At 46.0% G+C, this 22,187-nt stretch overlaps 3 protein-coding genes across 5 annotated transcripts in view; 2 read left to right on the forward strand and 1 right to left on the reverse strand.

Moving 5' to 3' along the window:
* Positions 1–925: 925 nt before the first annotated feature.
* Positions 926–19,831, forward strand: PPP2R5D (protein phosphatase 2 regulatory subunit B'delta). 2 transcript variants are annotated; one of them, XM_044674639.1, is made up of 16 exons: positions 926–1,052; positions 4,443–4,520; positions 13,430–13,664; positions 14,256–14,455; positions 14,544–14,654; positions 14,784–14,876; positions 15,341–15,471; positions 15,688–15,747; positions 15,871–15,979; positions 16,231–16,284; positions 16,942–17,112; positions 17,212–17,339; positions 17,936–18,037; positions 18,126–18,198; positions 18,357–18,473; positions 18,596–19,831. In XM_044674639.1, exons 1-16 carry the CDS (start codon positions 1,026–1,028, stop codon positions 18,731–18,733), a joined length of 1,827 nt encoding a protein of 608 aa, XP_044530574.1. In that variant the 5' UTR covers positions 926–1,025; the 3' UTR covers positions 18,734–19,831. The 2 variants fall into 2 exon arrangements, with proteins under 2 accessions (XP_044530574.1, XP_044530575.1); XM_044674640.1 differs by having other exon boundaries at positions 13,430–13,595; positions 14,277–14,455.
* A 39-nt stretch (positions 19,832–19,870) lies between these two features.
* On the reverse strand, positions 19,871–21,656 carry MEA1 (male-enhanced antigen 1). Its single transcript, XM_044674641.1, has 4 exons — positions 21,613–21,656; positions 20,532–20,812; positions 20,341–20,443; positions 19,871–20,115 (listed from the first exon to the last, which is right to left on the reverse strand). Exons 2-4 carry the CDS (start codon positions 20,799–20,801, stop codon positions 19,964–19,966), a joined length of 525 nt encoding a protein of 174 aa, XP_044530576.1. The 5' UTR covers positions 20,802–20,812; positions 21,613–21,656; the 3' UTR covers positions 19,871–19,963.
* A 314-nt stretch (positions 21,657–21,970) lies between these two features.
* Positions 21,971–22,187, forward strand: part of LOC123245671 (kelch domain-containing protein 3) — an 18,228-nt gene continuing 18,011 nt past the window's right edge. Inside the window, exon 1 of one of the 2 annotated variants that reach the window (XM_044674643.1) lies at positions 21,971–22,057. The gene's annotated coding sequence lies outside the window, so the exon portion shown is untranslated. The remainder of the gene's footprint in view (positions 22,058–22,187) is intronic. The other variant, XM_044674644.1, reaches the window with a different exon arrangement.

A 22,187-nucleotide genomic window follows, 5' to 3' on the forward strand; every position in this document is an offset into this window, starting at 1 on the left:
TCTAGGGAGGGAGGGAGAAAATCCAAATTCTAAAATGTCAAAAAACAATTGTCAAAAATTGTTTCTACATGTAACTGAAAACTACAAGAAATTGGGGGGGAAAAGAAGACTATTAGAAGAGTACTGGCAGAAGGTAAAGAAGGCCTGCACCGTGAGGAGTGAGAGTAGAGAAGGGGGCATATAGGAGAGCTCTTTCCAAAGCAGAATAGACAGGACTTGGCAACAGTTGGATGGGGGAGGGGTGGTGTTGAGAGAGTGAGAGGCAGAGGATCACACTTAGGTTGGGAATCTGGGTTGATTAATTGATGGGTTCTATGATTCATCTAGGCATTACAAGATTTATTATCCCCACTCTGCAGATGAAACAACTGTGACTTAAAGAGGAAAGTTACTTGTCCAAGGTCAGAACGTAGTAGAGGAGATTGGAACACTAATAAAACTCAAACTCAAATCTTTTAACTTAGCACTATGCTCCCTTTCACTGGGGCTTCTTTCCCTTCCAATGCAGGAAAGGAGAATGGAGCATAGGCCATCCGAGGCTAGGGGACTCTGCAAAGAGGAGGAAGCGCCCCAAGCTAGCAAAACTGGGTTCACAGGCTGCAAAGGCCCAAGGAACTGAGTAGCCCGCGCAGAGGCGAGCTTTGATTCCTTTTTACCCCCGCCTCCCGCTCCAAGCTCCACCCCCTTGGGGGCGGGATCTCCTGTTTCAGCCAGTCTTAGGAGCGGACTCTGGCGGTTTGTACTCTTCCCTTCCAATAAGGAAAAAAAAAGAACCCCTTTGGCCACAAAGGCCAATCACGGTAGGGGAAATACGGTTGTTAGGCAGGTTTTGGGGAGTTGGGGCCAATGGCAGGCGCGGGCACGGCTCGTCCGGGGCTCAAAGCGCAGGCAGCGGCGGCGGTAGCAGCAGCAGCAGCGACGGCGGCGGTGGCGGCGGCGGTAGCGAGAGGCCGTAGCGGGCCCAGAGCAGCCGAGCAGAGCCGGAACGGGATCCCGGGGGCTGGGCTGCGCCAGGCCAGGCCGAGATGCCCTATAAACTGAAGAAGGAGAAGGTGAGCGGGCCCGGCTTTGCTGGCCCCCGCCCTAGGGCCTGCGCGGGGGAATAGGGAGGGGCCCGAGCCAGGCCCCGGGACTGCCCCGGACCGACCCGGGAGGTCCGGGCCGCGAGAACCCTCGCGCGCCCCGCGTCCCTCGCCTGAGTCTAGGACGGGCCCTCGCATGCTTCCTCAGCCTCTCCCTGGGGCGGCCCCGTCCTTCCGCGTCTCCCCCCCCCCAGACACACCCACACCCCACAGCCCACACCCCTCTCCTCTATACTCCCCAAAACACAATACCTCAGGATATTTCCTCCCCTCAATGCCCCACAACTGTCCCTCTCCTGTGCACCCATAGGATGGCTCCTTCCCTCTCTCCTCGCCTTCTTATCTCTCCTCAAAACATGCGAACTCTAGGATAGTCTCTCTGCACTATCCCCCACCCCCAAATACATACAATCCAGACAGCCCCTTTCTCTTATTCGGAGGCTATTCCTCCCTTTCCCCCCTTCAAGCATATATCCCAGGACAGCTTTTTCCTACCTCTTCTCCCTATCCCAGGATCACCCTCTCCTATATGAGACCTCCCCCCAATATACATACATGCCCTACGACAGCCCCTTCCCTCTCACTTGGGGGCTACCTTCTCTTTTTTCCCTTATAATACTACCCCCCCCCCAACTTTAGGGCCCTTCCTCTTTTCCTTCTTCCTTAGAACAGTGTCTTCCCTCCAACCCAGAGCCATCTCACTCTTTTATTTTCCTTCTTACTTTGCCTCACATATACTAGACTAGAGCATTCTTTTCCCTCTCCCTTTTATCCCTAACCCAGACACACCATCCCCTTCTCTTTAACCTGGAGCCACCCCTATTTATACACACCCAACCCTGGACAGCTTCTTCCCTTTAACCAAGATAACCTTGCTGTCTTTATTCCTCCCCCCAGATATACCTCCAGACATACTCCAGAGCAGCTTTTTCATTCTAACTTGAGCCAGTTCCTTTATACATCTGTCTTTAGCACCTCCTCCTCCCTGTTTCAACCTTTCCCCTCCAGCCTAGGTCAATTCATTCCCTTCTCTCCTACCTTGGAACCCAGGCCAGTTCCCTACCTGTCTGTGCCCTATCCCCCATTCCCAATTTCTGGAATCAGCTTTTCTGGGTATGTTTTATACACATATTTGGAATGTCCCTTTCATTTTACCTTTCATACTTTCCTACCCCTAAATTTGACATAGCTGCTTCTTGTCCCTCCCTCCAACCTTGGGGAACTGCTCTCTCTCTCTCCCTTCTTCCCTCTCCTTTCCTCCCTTTTTTTCTCCCTCCCTCCTTTTCTTTTTCCCTTTCTCCTTCCTCACTTTCTCTCCCTTTCCCTCCCCTCTAATTTTAGCCAGGAAAAGTATCTTCTCCCATATTGGGACACCTCTCCTTTAACATGAGTAACTCCATTTCTTTTTTATAATGGTGGCAATTTTCTTCCCTTTTCTCATATTCTTTATGCATCAGCTTTGGGGAACACTTTCTTGGTCTTAACTCTGGAGAATCCGAGATCTCTTTACACTGGCCAAGTAAAATTTGGCCACCAACTCTTTCCCTTCCCCCCAAAACATCAACAAGGAATGTTTTCAAGTATTAAGATTCCCATGTCTTTGCCTAAAAGTAGGAGTAGTTGCCTGACTCTGCTCGTTGTCAGTAGAGAAGCTTTTACCTGTCTCTTCCTTATATAGATAGCTCTTTCTTCTTGTGCCCCATTTCCTTTTGTTGTTTTTTTTCCCCCTGTACATGTTGAGATTCTGACCCTAAAGTGGGATTACTTTGGGGAATAAAATTACACATAGTATGCTAAAATACCAATTTCATTAGAATATCAAACAACTCAGATCTTTGCCCTTTTACTACCTGGTTCTATGAACTGCTGGATCTGTCCTTTTGAATTTAATCTCATCATCTTTACCTGTTGTTCAGTAAGTAGTTTATTCTAGGTTATCAGTACAACCTATTAGCATCTTGGGGTCAAGACAGATGAGTATTTTGGTAGTGGTTTAATATTTCCTGATTTTTCACTAGTCACTGGGCTGTATAAGATAGATGCCTGACCTAGTCCTTGCCCTTGGGGAATTGACATTGCTAAGATAATCTACACTGCACCAATTGAGTGATCTCTGTACTGGACTCACCAGTAGGAGGTGTCCTTAGGTAGCTCCTAATCTGATGGAGGAGATAGTCCCTACCCTTAAGTAGTCTCTAATCTGATGAGGAAGATAGGACATAGTATAAGATCTAGGTAACTGAAGCCGAGAAAAGGTTTATAAAGAACAATAAAACATGGGCCTAAGTGCAGGAATGGGAAGTGGTGCTGCAGGGATTTGGATGTCTAGGTTTAAATATAATATATTTAAATATAATTCCCCTTAGCTTTTTGGTTTAGAGTTTGAGTTTTCTGTTTCATTTGCCATTTCCCTAACTGTGAGGTAAATCTCCTTGGGTGGCATGAGTGAGGTTCAAAGCAGAGTAGAAGATCTTTATAAAATCTTCTTGGCCAGGGAAATCATCTCTCCCTCCCCGTTGCTCATGTTCAAAACTAATTGAACCTCTTCACTGGGTCCCAGGGTGTGGCTTCCTCACTTTAGCTGGCTCCTCCGGTTCAGTGGCAACATGCAGGAGAGTGTGTGCAGGGTCCCTTCCATACTCCTTGGACCAAACTCGCCTTGGTTTTTCTGTTGTTGTACTACAGGGCTGCCTATTGATAGGATGAAAGTGTTCACTGTGGTTGGCTTGACCAGTAAGCAGCCGGAGAGTGAGGGAGCCCAGGTGAAGCCCATGACTGCCTTTGCTCCCGCACATCCCTGCCCTCAGAATGCCTTCGTCCTCCTCTCCCTTTTCCTTGAAGCCTTCCCCAGCTCCTCCAGCCCACAGTGATTGATCCTATCCTTTCCTGAATTGGTGGAACACTTAGGACCATGCAGTTTTTAGCATTTGTATGTTCACTTATTCATGGGTGCTTGTTTTGTCTTCTCACATGGATTATAAACTCCTTAAAAGGAGGCAGTTATGTCATTTACTACTTCTGTATCCCCCATAGTATCTAGGTGTAAGGGAGGTGAATACTTGGTAATTGATATGATAGGCATAATCTGGAAAGAGCCCTGAATTAGGATTCAGAGGCCCTGGATTTGGAACCCTGATTTGCAGTTTACTATCTATGTGACCTGAGGCAAGTCTCTTTCCTTTGTTTTCTCATCAGTGAAATGAGGATGTTATACCAGATGATCTCTGAGGCTCTGTCCAGTTCTAAATACTATGATCTTGTGACTGTTTGCTGCACAGTCCAGATCACCCATTAGATACTGACCAGCCAGATCATTCTTCTTCCCATGAAGACTGCTAACTATGACTCTCTCTTTTATAGGAGCCTCCCAAGTCTGCTAAAGGGACTGCCAAGTCTAACAGCGGAGGGAAGGATGGTGGTGGGGAAGGCACCGAGGAGGTAACGTGTGTGTTTGTTTTACCTTTATAGGTCCCAATTTCTGACCATCGATGCACAGAAATGGGTGTGAGCCACAGAGAGAGATTAGTTCTGCATGCTCAGAGTGTTTGGGTATGGACTTTATGAGAGCTAGATGTATAGGCAGAGGAAAGGAATAGGGTTTAAAGCCTGTATGTTGAGAAGAAATTTGAAAGGTTCATTAAGTAAAGTCCATGCCATCTCTACTCTACTTTCAAACATCACCCCCAAGAAACCTTGTTAATGTTTGCCTGTATCTCCCAACTCTTTAAGTGTTACCTTTTTTTGAGGTGTGGGGGAGTAGAAAAGGTGAGGATGATGGCTAGGAGAAGGGGGAAAAAATACATGGAGACATTAGATGAAAGGGGTGTTCCTTGAAGCTTTGGGTTGTGAGAGGAGGGCACATTGAGATTAGATTGTATTCCTTCCCAGGCCAGTTCCCATCTGCCTTTGCTCACTATCATAGGGAAGTCCTTAATAGGCAGGAAGGATCAGGGTTCAATATAGTATAGCTATCATGGACAGTAAAGTAATAAAGGAGAGGAATAAAGGGCAGGATTTGACATCATTGAGAAGAATGAAAAAGGAAATGCTCCAAATAATGTCAGTTAGTGAACAGTCATTTATTAAATACTTAACTTGTGCAAAGTGTGGGGAATGGAAAGAAAGGCAAAAACCCCTGTTCTCAGAGAACTTCCATTCTAATGGGGGAGAAAACATACACCAATTGTATAGAGAGGATATATCTAGTGGAAGTGGAAGGTAATCTGAAAGAGAAGGGCCCAGTGGTGGGAAATGAGAGGGGACTGGGAAAAGCTGCTTGTATTTGGCAAACTAGGAGGAGGGAGGAGGGATACATTCCAGGTGGGGGATAGCCAATGACAAAGCTCACAGTTTGGAGCATAATGCTTGAGGAATCCAGAGAAGACTGCTGTTCTTGGATCTTAGAATTTGTGGAGGAGAGTAAAGAGGGAGAAGACTGGAAAGGTGGGAAGGGTCTGGATTATGAAGGGCTTTTAAAAAACAAGCTGAAGATTTATAGTTAATTCTCCTGAAAGTAACAGGAAGCCACCAAGAGTTGATCAAAATAGAGGGGTGGGGTGATATGATTAGACCTGTGCTTTAGGAAAGTGACTGGTTAAAGGAGGATGGATTGGAGTGAAGGAAGACTTGAAGTAGGGAAACCCACCAAAATGTAGAACTGCATGAGAGGAAAATGAACTGTTGTGAATGTAGAAATATCAAGAACTGGCAGCAGGCTGCATATTGGAGATGCATGTGTGCTAGTTGGTTAACCTGAATGAGCAAGAAAGATTGACTGATAAGGGAGTTCAGAAGGGGAGAAAGATAATATATATTTATTAAAGATTTGGGTAATGTGCCCCGACTTCAGTGAAGACTCTTTATTTGAATGCTCAGCTTAGCCAACTCTTGACTCTTTGAGGTTGAAGATCCAACTTGTGGATCATCAAAGTCCTGTACTTTTTATCTTTTACTTTTTTATCCCTCCAAAGAAGCAGGTGGGAAAAGCTGAAGCCAAAACAGTTCTCGTTTCTTAGTTGTCATATCATGTTGGTTTGATTTGGGGGGAGGAGATTGACTAATGTAAAGGTTTGGGTTTATCTGGGGATTTGAATTATTTGGATTACTTTTGGCCTCTGTTATCTTGGGTGATAAAGGAAAATTGACTATATTTGTATTGCCCCTTTTGTTCTCATGTTGGAAGGCAATATAAGTAAATAGATTTGACTGACTCTCTTCATTATACAGATGGAGAAATTGAGGCCTGGAAAAGATGAGTGACTTGTCCAAGATTACACAGTGAGTAGGAAGCCAAGTTTAGAACCTTGTTGACAGTGGTGACATTTGAGGGAATAAAAAAGCATTCTAAAAGACAGCTAGAGAGAGAGAACTCAGCAAGGTTGATGATTGGGTCTAATGTTCAAAATATTATGAGAGACTTAGAACAAGGCATAAAGAGAGAGAAACTAGGAAGAGGACTGGTTTCTCCACATCCCTCTTTGGCATATCAGTTGGCATAGACGATAGATTGGTTCCTCACCCTAAAATAATCCTTACTTTGGTGTATCGTGCCTGGAGAGCAGCAGGTGATCAACCAGAAGGCAAGGGGGGGAGAGGAGAAGACGGAACTTTCTCTCTGCTGAAATAGAATTGGTCCCTTTAGCTTGGAGGTCACCATGAGGTGGAAAAACTCCCCATTAGACATTAGTCTAATCTCTGCCTTCCACCCTATCCCTATTCTCTAAGACACCTCCCCTCGAGGGCTTTTAAGGCTAAAAAACCTTGTACTGTCTCAGGGCCTGCCAGAACCCAGACTTTTCTGACTGAGCCAACTGCTGGATCATAATCAGCTGAAGGTGACCTGCATTTGGTTATGTGGGGATATTGACAGGAAGGAAAGAATGGGATCAGTTCTATTCTTTCTTTTGAATCCTGAACCTTCTCAGTATACCAACAGAGCATCTTTGAGGGGACAGTCTATGGGGACATTGCATATGGGGACAGATGTGTGTGTTAAAGGTATAGAGGCCTTTCAGCATTATTAACAACCAGCAGCTGGATTATACTGTGAAACAGAAGTTCTTGAATCATAAGCCTGACAGGGTTCTGAAGAGATCATCCCAGCCTTGTGTCTCTAGGGAAGACCACGCCTAACCCAACCCACACAGATGAGAATCTCCCATTTTTTCAAAGATCTCCAGGGAAGAAAATTCTCTACCCCCACCCTGTGTCACTGAGGCCAGCATCTCACAACCCTTGTCTTTAGGAAGAACTTCCTAATGTCTTTCTTGGATTTTTTAGTGGAAAGCTCACTGGGTTGAGAGGTAGAAGATCTGAACTGGACTCTTGACCAGCATTATCTGGAGTATTAAACTTAAGATAATTTTTGAGGATTCTCCCAGTGCTAAAAGTCTGTAAATTAGTTATTCTAAAATTATCAGGATTCTCTCTGCAAAATTCCTCTATTATTTGAGGAGCAAAGGCTTAAAAAACTCCAATGCCAACTTAGTAGGTAATGATTCCTGAGTCCCTTAGCCACAGTTCCAGCCAGACTCCTACACTCTCAGTCAGTATCATGAGTTGATAATTCCCTGAGTGTAGAATCTCATATTGAAGGTTAGAGGAGGAAGACAACAGAGAAAGAAGACTACCCCCTTCCTTACCCCCTTCCTTAAAGGAGCTTCTACTCTGATAGAGCAGACTGAATCCTCTCTGTTAGGGACCTCCAGTCTAATGGGGTAGGGGTGGGGGGGATTGGGGCACAACCTGACACATATAGGCACACAATCTAACATGCATATATGCACAAACAGTGGAGGAAAGGGAAGCTTATGTGCCTTAGAGAAGCAGATAATCTGATGGGGTAACCCATTCTTCATACTTGGGCACAGAAACTGGACCTGTGGTTTTATTGATATAGAAGACTCCCTTTACCAGTGCAGGTCAGCACCTTCTCTGTAACTTATAGCTGTAGAAAGTTGCCCAGAGGGGCAGCTAGGTGGCACATTGGATAGAGTGCCAGATTTGGAGTTGCAAGGATCCAATCTGGCCTCAGATGCTTCCTAGCTGTGTGACCCTGGGCAAGTCACTTAACCTTGTTTGCCTAACCCTTGCCATTCTGTGTTACAGAAGGTAATGGCTTTTTAAAAATTAAGAAAGCAAGTTGCCCTGAGTCCTGGGAGATTTCGAGGTTTAGTGATCTTCCTAGGGTCACACAGCCAGGATGGTTCCAAGATGAGACTTGAACCTGGGTCTTCTTGGTCAGCTCTTTCCTATAATGCCTTTCCATGCTCAGGTAATTTATGGCACAGACAGTCTTTGTCCTTGGGGAGTAGCAACCTGATGGTGACCCTCACATATAGGAAAGGAAGATAGGGGTCAGGGTATCTGTACAGGAGATGCTTTCTGTTAACTAAGAGTGGAAATAGAGAATGCTAAGACTCAGAGGAAGGAGAAACAATAGAAATGGTGATGGGCTGAGGATCAGATTTGCTTGGTCACTTTTTTTATTTATTACCTTTTTTTAAAACCCTTATCTTTTGGCTTAGGTGATAGCAAGTATCAGTTTCAAGGCAGAAGAGCTATAAGAGCTAGGCAATTGGGATTAAGTGATTTGTCCAGTCTTTGAGGTCACATTTGAACTCAGGTCCTCCTGACTTCAGACCTGCTACTCTATGTACAGAGTCACCTTTTACCCTTTTGTTTTTATGGAAAGAGCCATGGATGTGGAATAAAATCACCTGGGTTCAGATCCTGGCTCTGATACTGACTAGCCATCTGAGTGAACTTAGCTTCTGAGTCATTTAACCTCTCTGGGTCTCAGTTTCCTCATCTATAAAATGGTAATAAAGCTAAGTATATTGCCTGTCAAACAGGGATTTTATGGAAAAAATGCTTTGCAGACTTTAAAGCAGCATATACTTGTGAGTTTTGATGACTAAGTCTAAGAGAGTTTTAGAGGCCTTGCAGGGTCCTTATTTACCATGAACCATGCTGCATAGCTATCCTGAACCTTATGCAGCTGTAGAACAGGCTCATCTTTCAGCCAAAACTCCTCCATAGTTACTAATGATCTCTTAGTTGCCAAATCTAATGACCTTTTTTTTTTGATCCTTATCCTTCTTGACCTTTATGCAGGCTTTGACTTTTATCAGTTACCCTCTTCTTGATACACTCTTTTCTAGGCTTTTGTGACACTACTTTCTCCTGGTTTTCATCCTACCTATCTGCACACTCCTTTGTTTGTCCCTGGTTCTTCATCTAGATCAAGGCTGAAAACTGGGTGTCCTAGGGCCCTTTTCTCTTCTCCCTGTTTACTATTTCAGTTGATCTCATTTGCTCCCCTAGATTAAATTATCGATATGCTGATGATTCTCAATTCTTCTTATTTAACCTTAACCTCTCCAATGACTTCCAGTCTCCCATTCCCAACTAATTATGAGACATTTTGTCCTGGACGTCCCAAAGACTTCTTAAAAAGGTCAACACTTCCAAGGTCAAACTTATTTCTTTCCCTCAAACCCTCTCTTCTAAACTTGCCTATTACTTTTGAGGGTACTGCCATTTCCCCAATCATCTAGGCTCACAACTTTAGGTATTATCCTTGAACATTCTTCATTCTCCCCTCCCTCTCATATCCATTCTGTTCCTAAGGCTTGATATTTCTGCCTTCAAAGCATTTCTAGTAGACTCCTCTATTCTGGCATTATTACTGCCTTGGTGACGGCCCTCTTCACCTATCACCTAGACTATTGAAGTAGTCTGCTATTTGGTCTCTCTGCCTTAATCTCCTCCTCCCCTATCCCTATCTTCCAATCAGCTGCCAAAGTGACCTTCCTAAAATATGTCCTAAGTGATCTTCCTAAAACAGGCTTAAATATGTCAGCTTCTCCCCCGTTCCAACTCAATCAACTCCAGGGACCCACTATTCAGTGTTCAAAGGCCTTCATCAATTGTCTCCCACCCCCAGACTTTGCAATCTTCTTACATTTTACACCTCCCTGAGTACTTTTCTGGGGGAGGGAGAAAAAAACCTTCTATCTTAGAATCCATACTAAAAATCGGTTCCAGGTAAGGGCAAGGCAGTTGGGGTTAAATGACTTAGCCCAGGGTCACACAGCTAGGAAGCATCTGAGGCCAAAGAACCCAGGACCTCCTGTCTCCAAGTCTGGTGCCTCTCTAAGTACTTTGCAACCCAGTGACACTGGCCTTCTTGCTATTCCTCATACCAGACACTCCTATCTCCTGACTCTTGGCTGTCCCCCATCTGTGGCATGCCTCCTTCCTCATCTCTGCCTTCAGGGTTTCCTAGTTTCCATCAAATTCCAGCTAAAATCCTCCTTTCTCCAGGAAGCCTTTCCTAACCCTTCATTATTCTAATGCCTTTTCTCTGTTGATTATTTCCAGTTTGTCCTGTATATAGTTTGTTTGTACATATTGTTTCCTTCATTAGGCTGTGAGCTCCTTGAGAGCTGGGTCTGTCTTTAGTTTTTCTTGGTATACCCAGGCATTTAGCACAATGCCTAGGACATAATAGGTGCTTAATAAATGTTAGTTGAATGAAATGACTGACTTTAAGATTCATAAAGGATGTTAACAAATCAGTCCAACCATTTAATGTTAGAAATGGGGTTACTGCTTTCTTACTTTCTAACCTTCTAGACCCCAAGGAAAGTTCTGTTTCTTCCTTGGATTTTGTGCTAGCATGCACAGTATAGGACTTAATTCTTGGTAAATTTCTGATGTATGAAGAACTGACCCATGAAGGTAAAAGAGGATTTGCAGCTTCCTAAGATATATCCCATTGGCTCCCTGATCTTCCAGATGATTAGTAGGTCCAGGTAGTGTTCCCTTGGGTTCCTTCTGTTTTTTTCTCTCTCTTTCTCTTTGGTTTTTAAGCTAAAATGAAATTTTTAGGTAATAAAATCATCTTTTTCACTTCTCAATGCTCATTAAAAACAAACCTTATGTAATAAATTATGTATAATCAAGCAAAACAAATCCCTTCATTGGCCATGTCCAAAAAAACATATGTTTCAATCTGTAGCCTAACTCCATTACCTTCTAGGATTGTGGTTGGTCATTGTGTTAATCAAAGTTCCTAAGTCTCATTCAAAGGAGTTGGGCTCCTTTATACTGTCAGCATGAATAGCTTCTCATTTGTGTTTTGCTTTTGTCTCTCATTTAATGGCCTGTTTTGATAAAGGTAGGAATAATACTTGACCTTTGATGAAAGAGAAAGTGAGAGAGTTAGTCCCCCTCTGGTGGTGGTAGAGGCACTTAATAGCAAGCTCAGCAAATACTCATTGAGAAGTATGCTCTAGGGGGGGTCCTGTTCCATAATGAGGAAGTATAAGGTATAATGGAAAGAACTCTAACTTTGGAGTTAGAGGTTTTGAGTTCAAATCCCAGTTCTAACTGTCAATGTGGTCTCTGACACCTCACTACAGATCTCTAGACCTCAGCTCTCTCATCTGTAAAATTGAGGATGTTAGACTTGTTAGTCTCTAAGATCCTTTCAGCTCAACATTTATGGTCCTGTGATATTGTGATCTTCTGTGTAATAAGATACTGTGATAGTTTTTGTGGAACAGTGGCGTCAAACTCAAATAGGAGAGAGTCTCAAAAAACACACATTAACTTTATTAATAACTTATTATTAAATTAGTTATTAACATTATCTACATTGTATTGTAGACTTATTTATTTTGTTAATTTCCCAATTGGTCTTTACTCTGGTTAGGGCACTCACTTGGGTAAGTTTGACACCTCTGCTATGAAGGATTATTATGATGCATAGCAGGATTTTTGCTTTTATGATTCTTGCAGGCTTGTCTGTTTAACATATAAAAAAGTTAAATATTGATAAAAGTAATATAGGATCTGTCACAAAACTGACTTTGATAAAAGACACAAATAATAAATGCTGTGAGGTCATTGGAAAGAGCAATTATTGAGAGCTGGAGTAGTCTAGAAAGTGGTTGTGGTGCTTGATTTGCCATGGGCTTTAAAGGTTGTTTAGGATTTGTGTAGGCACAGTGTTCTTTCAAATCCTTATTTCCTAAATGGATTTCTCTCTTTCTTTCCTTCCCCCCTTCACCCCTTCCTCTTCCTCCATTGAGATAGCTTCCAGCCTCATCTGTACACTACTACTGGTTTGGTTCAGGGTGAGGAGGAGGGCAACACTTTCAGGAAGTAACTATAGTGTTTGCTCCATGGAGTCCCAGCCTGAACATATTCAACTAGGACATGGCTGCCCTCTGGGGCACATAACTAAGACCTAGGCCAGGGAAGGGCTTGGCCCTAATCCATAAAACACCAAGGATGGAGGTAAACCCTGGCCCATTTTGCCATTTGCTATTTTGTTTTCTGCCTTTCTTTACTCTTGTGTGATTTATCTGCCACAGGCAAGAAAGGGGGTCCCAGGCTTTAAAGTAAACTAGCCTTCTCTAACTAAAAACAGATTATGGACATAAAAGCAACACATATCAAACTTAGTGAGTACTGACCACTCCACCTCACTTCCAACCCTTTCTACAGCCATCTGAACCTCAGATATCCCTTCTTTAAGGAGAGCTAAAGAATTATTGGATTGACCTGGATTTGCCAAGCCTGCTCTAGAATCAGTGGTCACCTTTCTTACTTCTTGACTCTCATGTTTGTCAAAAATGCAATAAAAAAAAATCCAGAATATATAGAAAGTGGAAATTCTGTTTTCCTCTCCAACTCCATATCCCAAATAGGTTTAACCATCCTATCCTATAGAGTGAAGAAGCTGGGCATTTGGGCTGTGGGCTGGGAAGAGGTTAGAAAGAAGGATCAAATTATCCCATGTCACAGAGGTTCAGAGCTATTAAAGCCTCTACCTTCTCCAGGCCTGTTGCAGGTTCTAATTAATGTGGATTAAAGAATGTCCTCTGGTCTAATTACTCTGTTGCCACACTGGACAGTGAAAGAATAGTAGTAGGGTACCAACAGATAGCAGTTTGACTGCATGTTCCTACAACCTCCATGTTTCCAAACTAGTTTTTTTGTAGGAATTGACTGTTCAGAACTGTATCTTCTAGGTCTGGGAATAAGACACTTAATTCTTTGGTCTCTTGATTTGCCCTGCTTGTCCAATGTCCTGTTCTACAGCTAAGGGCTAAAGGGACTTGAGCTTTGACTGAGATCCCAGAGCTCTAATAACCAGGATCATTGTATTAGGATTAGTACTTATAGCCACTAGGCAGAAAGACAATAGGACTTAGGGGTCATGATGAGTAGTTCTGATAAACTAGGGAGAACAAGATCTTAGGACCAGAGTGAATAGAAGCAGAAACCTTTAGTGATAAGTTTATTGGGCTTTCATTGATGATCTGTTTCTCTAGGCCCAGCCTCAGCCACCACCCCAGCCCCAGTCACAGTCACAGTCACAGCCCCAGTCTCAGCCTCAAACACCATCATCCAACAAGCGCCCAAGCAACAGCACACCACCCCCTACCCAACTCAGCAAAATCAAGTATTCAGGGGGCCCCCAGATTGTCAAGAAGGAGCGTCGGCAGAGCTCTTCCCGGCTAAACCTCAGCAAAAACCGTGAACTACAGAAGCTCCCTGCCTTGAAAGGTAAGCAGGTGTACCAGGTGGAGCATGAGTATAGTTGTATCAGTGTCATATGGCTCTGTGGGCTTGGGGCACTGACAGGATCTGAAAAAACTTGAGGAAAGAGCAGCTCAGTGGCTCAGTGGATAGAGTTTATATCTGGCCTCAGAGACTTCCTAACTATGTGACCCTGGACAAGTCCCCCCATTGCCTAGCCCTTACTACTCTTCTGCCTTGGAACTGATTCTTAGTCTCAATTCTAAGATGGAAGATAAGGACTTTATTTTTATTATAAAGATACTTTATTTTACCAATTACATGTAATAACAATTTCCTGAAAAGTTTTCTGAAGTTATGTGATCCAAATTGTCTCTTTTCCTCCCTTCCCTCCCCTCTTCTGGAGATAGTAAGCAATTTGATCTGGATTACACATGTATTATCCTGAAAACATATTTAGAAGGTATGGGTTTTAAAAAAAAAAAAAAAAGGAAGAACGAAAGAAAGGAATTTGAGAATATACAGAATTTATGGGGAGTCCAATAGGGAAAGTGGTTGAAGAAGGTCTACCAGCCCCCTAATAGGGTAGATCTTCACATTGTCTGGGGCTTTTTGCAGACTCCCCTACTCCAGAGCGAGAGGAGCTCTTCATCCAGAAGCTGCGTCAGTGCTGTGTGCTCTTTGACTTTGTGGCTGACCCCCTGAGTGACCTCAAGTTTAAGGAAGTGAAGCGGGCAGGACTCAATGAAATGGTAGAATACATCACACACAGCAGAGATGTAGTCACTGAGGCTATTTACCCAGAGGCTGTTATCATGGTGAGGACTAAGGGATGGTTGGGCAGTAACCCTCAGCATGGGGAGAGGACCCACCCCAGGCTGCTCTGACCTGGGCTCTGCCCCTCAGTTTTCAGTGAACTTGTTTCGGACGTTGCCACCATCATCCAACCCCACGGGGGCTGAATTTGATCCTGAGGAGGATGAGCCCACCCTGGAAGCTGCCTGGCCCCATCTTCAGGTAAGTAAGCTTGAGGAGAATGGAGGCAGCTGTGGCTTGGTGGCTTGGTCTTATACATTGGGGTGGTATGGAGAGTTCTTTGCTGGTCCTTGAAGGTATTCACAGGCTCTCAACTCCCTCCCTTCACAGCTGGTCTATGAATTCTTCTTACGTTTCCTGGAGTCTCCTGATTTTCAGCCAAATGTGGCCAAGAAGTACATTGACCAGAAGTTTGTCCTTGCTGTGAGTTCCCAGAATGACTATTTCTTCCTTATTTTGTTTCTCTTGAAATACAGGAACTGGAGCCTTGTACCTTCACCCCAGTATCTCTAAGTTGCTTTTTGTCCCTTCATAAACATGTTGAATGTTGGTTATGCCTTATACAAGGAGCTATGGAGGAGGAATTAAAAAGATTTAATGATCCCTGCTCTAAAGGACCTTGCTGTGTGGTGGTACAGATTGATAAATAACAGCTCATGTTAAATGCACACGGGTGTATTCATGTATACATAAAGATACCATGTCCAGATAGCACCCCTGGGATAAAGGTCATATTGAGATTCCATTTGATTTTGCAGAAGTGCTTTGTCCCAGTCCCCATTCTGGGGCTCACTTCCTTGGGATGCCCTGCATAGGGAACTTCCTATCATCTCTCCCTTTGGTTGATTTCTGACTTTACTGTATTCAGTTTCCCTAATTCTCTCCAGCTCCTAGACCTGTTTGACAGTGAGGACCCCCGGGAACGGGACTTTCTCAAAACCATCCTGCATCGAATCTATGGCAAGTTCCTAGGGCTTCGAGCTTATATCCGCCGGCAGATCAACCACATTTTCTACAGGTAAAGCTAGAAGCAGGGTGATGTAGAAAACTCTGGGGCCATTGAAAGGAAGAGTGGGGTGGCTTCAACATTCATAGCTATAAAGTAGGGTGATTTTTTTTTAATGAATTGGGGTGGGGGGAGCATGGGAAAGAATCTGAGCAAGTTGAGGTGTGTTGTGGATGTGGCAGAGATGATTGATGGATGTGACCAAACCTATGCCTCTTTTCCATATAGGTTTATTTATGAGACAGAGCATCACAATGGAATTGCTGAGCTGCTTGAAATTCTGGGAAGGTGAATCAGGAGTCCTGACACTTGCATGGGTGAACCCAAGGAAAGGGTGAAGGGAGAAAGTGGTATATTGCATTTAGACCACTCCTCTCAGATCAACAATATCTTTTTTTCCCCCCCACTCAGCATCATTAATGGCTTTGCCCTGCCCCTCAAGGAGGAGCACAAAATGTTCCTCATCCGAGTCCTGCTGCCCCTACATAAGGTCAAGTCTCTGAGTGTCTACCACCCTCAGGTGAGCTGCCGTTCTCTCCTGGCATTGCCATACATGGGTCACACCATGCTAGGTCTTGTACAGTAACTCTCGAGCTGGGGAGAAAGGGAAGTCCTACCAAGGGCAGGAATTTTAGAAAGAGGGAGACCAGAAAACTCTCCCACTACCCATTTTAAGGAAATAATTACTGGAAAGCTCCCCTCCTAACTCTTCAAATACCCCATCATCTCACCATGCCTCTACTTTAAACTTTGTTTTTGGATATCCTCCAGCTGGCATACTGTGTGGTGCAATTCCTGGAGAAGGAGAGCAGCTTGACTGAGCCGGTAAGTGATCCCCAATCTTGGTTAGGCCCTTCACAGCCACACCTCCTAATGCTGATACTAAGCCTCCCCACACTAAGGGATGAGGGAGCCAGAAATTGATTATTAGTCAACACCAGTGACTTGACTCCCATGTAGAAAATTCATGTGCATGAGGGTGCTGCCGCCCCCCCCCCCCCCACCTCCCCTTACCTCCTCCTTTGCTACAGACATGGCTCTTGGCCCAGGGATTCAGATCTGATGGTAGAGATGGGGAACTCTACATACAGAGGGAATAGACTAAAAAGACAGAAATTGTTTTTGTTTTTGTTTTTTTGTTTGTTTTGTTTTTGTTTTACCCTTGTACTTCAGTGTATTGTCTCATAGGTGGAAGATTGGTAAGGGTGGGCAATGGGGGGGTCAAGTGACTTGCCTAGGGTCACACAGCTGGGAAGTGGCTGAGGCCGGGTTTGAACCTAGGACCTCCTGTCTCTAGGCCTGACTCTCACTCCACTGATCTACCCAGCTGCCCCCAGAAATTGGAGGAACTTGATAAAATTACATCAGACCAAGGGTGAAGGATGGGAAAAGCTTAAAGGGCCTAGAGTAAGAAGACTCAAGCAGGCTAGAAGATAAGAAGTAAGCAGAATTTTGATTTGTTCTTACCTTTTTCCCTAATAGGTGATTGTAGGGCTCCTCAAGTTCTGGCCTAAGACTCACAGCCCTAAGGAGGTGATGTTTCTGAATGAACTGGAGGAGATCCTGGATGTCATTGAGCCCTCCGAGTTCAGCAAAGTGATGGAGCCACTCTTCCGGCAGCTTGCCAAATGTGTTTCCAGCCCCCACTTCCAGGTGAGGTTTGGGGTCTTGTATCCTGACACATGTCCCCTTCTCTCCCAAGCTAAAGGCTGAGGCACACCCCGCTCTGATCCTGCTCTCTTCCCTCTCTAGGTTGCAGAGCGTGCCCTCTATTACTGGAACAATGAGTACATCATGAGCTTGATTAGTGACAACGCTGCCCGCCTCCTGCCTATCATGTTCCCTGCACTCTACAGGAACTCCAAGAGCCACTGGAACAAGTAGGGCCCAAGGCAGGGTGGAGGGTGAGGCCAGGAGCTCCTAGGGTTTAGAGCCTCCAGAGATTTGACAGCTGGCATCAGGTAGTCAGGCCATGAACCTAGGTAAAGTTGTGACAGGCACAGACTAGGCCCTAGAGGAAGCTCAGGAAACGGCATGGGCACAGGCAGGTCTTGCTTATGACATAACTTGTTCCCCTAAATGTAAGAGCCTGATACAAGATATCCTCTGAGGCCTGATAGCCCTTCCTCCTGTTGTCACTGAAATGAAGAGGTTAGACTATGTGACCTTTTCAGCTCTCATTGTGAATCTACTGTATTATAGAAGAAAGAGAAAGCATTTTAAATGGGGAAATGGCAGTCATCTGTCTCAGGGTCATAGATTCTGATCTGGAAGGGGCCTCACAGGCCACTACATCTGATTTGTCCCTAGATGAGTATACCAGAGAGATGAAATTAAGTTACAAAAATGGAGATATTCATTGCCTACTGTGTGTAAGGCTGGCACTGGTGTTGCTGAGAGAAGATAGGGGGTGGTCCTGGGAGGGCCCAAGGTAGTTTTGGATGTCAGTGTCTTGGCTTGCTCTCTCCCGGTATAGGACTATCCATGGGTTGATCTACAATGCCTTGAAACTGTTCATGGAAATGAATCAGAAGCTGTTTGATGACTGTACACAGCAGTATAAGGCTGAGAAGCAAAAGTGAGTGCTTAACCCCAGAATTTTGTCTGCCTTTCACACTCCCTTCTCCACCTCTCCTCAGCAAGTCCCATAATTGCTCTCTCCACAGGGGCCGGTTTCGGCTAAAGGAAAGAGAAGAGATGTGGCACAAGATTGAGGAACTTGCCCGGCTCAACCCCCAAGTAAGCCTAACCCTACCTTCTCACCTGAAAAAAGGTCCAGGCATTTTTAGGTCCCTGCTTGTGGCATGGAGCCTGTGACCAAGTGGGGGTGGGGGTGGGGCTGCCTCTATAGCCCTGAGCCAGCTGCAGGGCCTGACTTCTCTGCATCTTCTCAATAGTACCCCATGTTTCGAGCACCTCCCCCTCTTCCCCCTGTGTATTCAATGGAGACAGAGACCCCTACAACTGAGGACATCCAGCTCCTGAAGAGGACGGTAGAGACAGAAGCAGTGCAGGTAGGAGGAGTGGGGAAGAGGGGGAGGAACAGCTGCCTGTCCAGGAAGAGAGGAAGTTAATAGAATCTCCCTCAGCCTAGGATTGCCAGTGGCAACTTCTTCCCATTGCTTTTTCTTCCCAGATGCTAAAGGATATCAAAAAGGAAAAGGTGCTGCTAAGGAGGAAATCAGAATTGCCCCAGGACGTGTACACTATCAAAGCACTGGAGGCTCACAAGAGGGCTGAGGAGTTCTTGACAGCCAGCGAAGAGGCACTCTGACTTATCTCCTCTCCCTCATCCAGGGCCACTGCCCATTCACCCCTGGGACATTGCTCTGGCCCTTCAGCCCCTGACCCCCAGAAGACCTGGGGTAGAATGGGGTATACACCTCCAGCTCCCTAAAAACAGAACACTTGGGTCAAAGACTCTCACTGTGGCCTGGCTTCCCTGTGACTAGTGTAGACATGCCCTGGAGATGCCAATTGCTCATAGCTAAGGACACCCCCTGCGTTGACTTTCTAATTGACCCTCTCCTTTCCTGTTTTCCAGCCTCCCAGGGTGTTTGGGGCAAATGTTGAGAATCTCTTTAAACACTCTTTATTCCCACCTTTTTCCATTCTCACTTGAGTTATGGGTCTCTGTCCTACATCCCATTCTCAAAGGGACCTATAGAGATCAGCTGAAAGATATACTCATCTCATCATTGCTTCCAGCCTCATTGAGGGCCAGGATGGAGTGTCCTGGTTTTGAGGATTGGAGGCTAATGAGGCAGAGCAAGTGAAGAAAGGCTGGCTTCTAAGCACCAGGCCTATCAGGCACTCACCCCTGCCCAATACATCTCCCAAGCAGGCAGCAGTGAAGCCCTCTGCACATTTTGTCCCTTCTTGATTCAGAATGTGGGGGAGGGAAGAAGACATACATAAAGGCTGGGTAATAACTCCATGTGGGGAATGAGGCCTCAGGGGGACCAAAGGGTGGGAGAGAAGGAGGGTATAAGGAAACATCATCATCTATCTGTCCTTTCTCAAAGCAGCAGTCCAGGGATCACAACACTAAAAGGGACCACCCTAGGCCTGCTTGATTCTTCATCCTGCAAGGCCCTAAAATGGGTGGGAAAGAAGGGTAGCACCTTAAGTTCTTTAACCCAGCTTAAGCTGTCCAAACATCTATTTATTTCTCTGTACCCAAGGCCAGACCCATACCTGCCTCTCAAGGCACCACTGGGGGAATGGGGGCCCTGGGGCACAGATGGCGCTGCTCTTGGCTGTGTACATAGGGTGCTTTATTCTCTGCAAAGTGTTACATGCTAAGGTGGGCTGGGCTTGGGCAGATGTCCCCATATGTACAGAATTGAATAAAGTGGGTCTCTGGAGAGAAGTTCGAGTTTGCCTGTGATGGAAAGGAACAAGCCACAGATAATTTGGGACCAGAGATTTATCTAGTTGTGCACTGAGGTGGTCTTAGGTCTGAAATTAGGGAAAAAAGAAACGAGGCAGTTCTCAGTGGTAGTCACTTCCACGTAGAGGTTGCCTGTCGAGCTTGGAGAGTCTTCTGTACCACATCTTCCCACTGGGCATCTGAAATCTCCTGGGCCCAAGCAGGGACTCCTGGGGCAGGTAGACTTATTCCAGCCATTGTCCGTTTCACCAGCTCCACATGTTCTGAAACCATATCCAAGTTTTACTTAGGGAAGAACAGAAATGGAATTGGCCTCCTGGGAGGGATCTGGCAGTCTCAAAGCCTAGTGCTAATGAAGTTCCCCAAAATTAAACATCACCCTACGAAAACAGCTGATTCCTTTTGGTTTTAGAACTTGTTACTATTTCTAGTTTTTGACCATAGGAGTTCCACTTCTAATTTTTCAACAATTAAGAAGTCTTTGTTACCTGGGTCCATGGGTATAGAGCTTCTGCTGCTCAATGCTACGGCTCCCTCCTCTTCCTCATCTTCACTCTCTACAGGAGGATCAGGCAGGTGCAGTCCTAGGGCCTATAAATCAGAAAGAAGGGTATTCTAGGATACCCTTTAACTATATACCTCCCAATTCAGCCCAGAACTCCCATAAACCTCACCACACCTGGATACGCTCCTGAATGTCAGTGACTGCATCTTCAATGGCTTCCACTGGTGCTAGCTCTACTTCTTCTTGCTCAGGATCCTGGTTTAGAGGCTGGTAGGAATAGTCTGTTGGGCCTGGCCCCAAATCTTCAGGCTCTTCCTCAGGTTCTTCACTGCTCCAGTCACCTGTGCCCTCTGTAGGGCCCTGATGCTGCCCCAGATCCTCATTCTGGTTTGGGAAGATCCGCTCAGGACCCATCTTATCTTCCCCCAGAACCACTGCTGCCATGCAGGCCCGGGCTGGGGGGGGGGGGGGCGTGGAGCAAGGAGAGAGGTTTGGACCAGTTAGGCCCCACGTCTTGTTCCTCCCTTCCGACCCTAAACAACCACTCACTACCCCCACCCCCGGATAATTTAGAAGTCTCCAAAATCATTTTTAGTACTGTCTTTTCCTTAATTCCTTAGAGGCTCTCTGACACTCCTGTCCCTCATAATTTACCTTACCCCACATTCCCGAGATGATCCCTAATCAGCCTCTGGTCCTCCCCGCCAAACAGTTCCACCTGTCTCCAGGCCTCCAAAGCCAAGGTCTTACAACAAAAGCGGCCCTGAGCTCATCTTAGGGTTTTCTTTACCCTTTCCAAGGGGCTGTCATCCATCCCCACATAAAAGGACTTCTCGGGCCCCCTCAAGAGCCCTCTTTTCCTGCCTCCTCAACAGGATCTTCTTAGCCCCTTCAATGTCTCCTCTGCTCCTCCCCAATCAGGTTCTCACTCCTCTCCGATGTTCTCCAATCCCACGGGTTTCCGGCCGCCACTCCAGGGGCTCCAGTCCCCGAGTTTCCCCCTACATAGTTTCTCTCCCCCATCGGGGCTCCTCTCCTCTGGCTCTCTCCATATGGTTTCCTCCCGCTCCAGGGGGTCCCTCCTCCCAGAGGTTCCTTTCCCCTACCCCACAACGGGGTCTCCTCACTCCGCTCCAGGAATTCCCCTCTTCTGGCCTCCACATACGGAATCTTCTCCCCCTCCCCCTCCTCTGCCCCCCCTGCAGAATCTCTCCTACCCATCCCTCGGGTTCCCCCACTTCTGATAGAACCTCACCTGCTCCGAGCCCGCGGCCGAACCCGCACCCCGACTTCCGGGGACGGAATTGTGGGATCGAATTACACGTTCCTCCAGCCCCACCCACTTCTGGCTCCCCCTCCCGAGTGCCCTAATGATTGACGTGGCCGGGAGGTCCGACCCGCTTTCGGTCCCAGAGAATGAAGAACTACATTACCCAGATATCCTGGGTGTTCTTCACGGATGTAGGCTCAAGAAACACTGTTTCCTTTCCTTCCACCTCCTTTCACATTACGGACTACATCTCCCATGAGGCTTCAGGACCTTTTGCCTGGTACTGCGCATGCATTTCTCTCACCGACCGGAACTACAGGGCTTGCTCGTGTTTGTCTTGTTGGGACCGGCCTGTCGGTTAGAGCGGAACCGGATTCAGCCTGCTGGGAGCGCGCGGACCTGCGGGCCCCGCCCCGGCCCGGCCTGGCAGGTAGCAGGGAGCGGGGCCTGATGGGAGGAGGGTAGGGCAGAATTGGGAGGGACCCAGACGTTGGAGGGGGCGGCTAAGGTGGAGTGGGGGGAGGGGCATTGAGTGAGAGTGGAGGCTGATGCAGAGGGGG

The sequence above is a fragment of the Gracilinanus agilis genome, chromosome 4, assembly GCF_016433145.1.
Source record: "Gracilinanus agilis isolate LMUSP501 chromosome 4, AgileGrace, whole genome shotgun sequence".
NCBI classification, from domain to species: Eukaryota; Metazoa; Chordata; class Mammalia; order Didelphimorphia; family Didelphidae; genus Gracilinanus; species Gracilinanus agilis.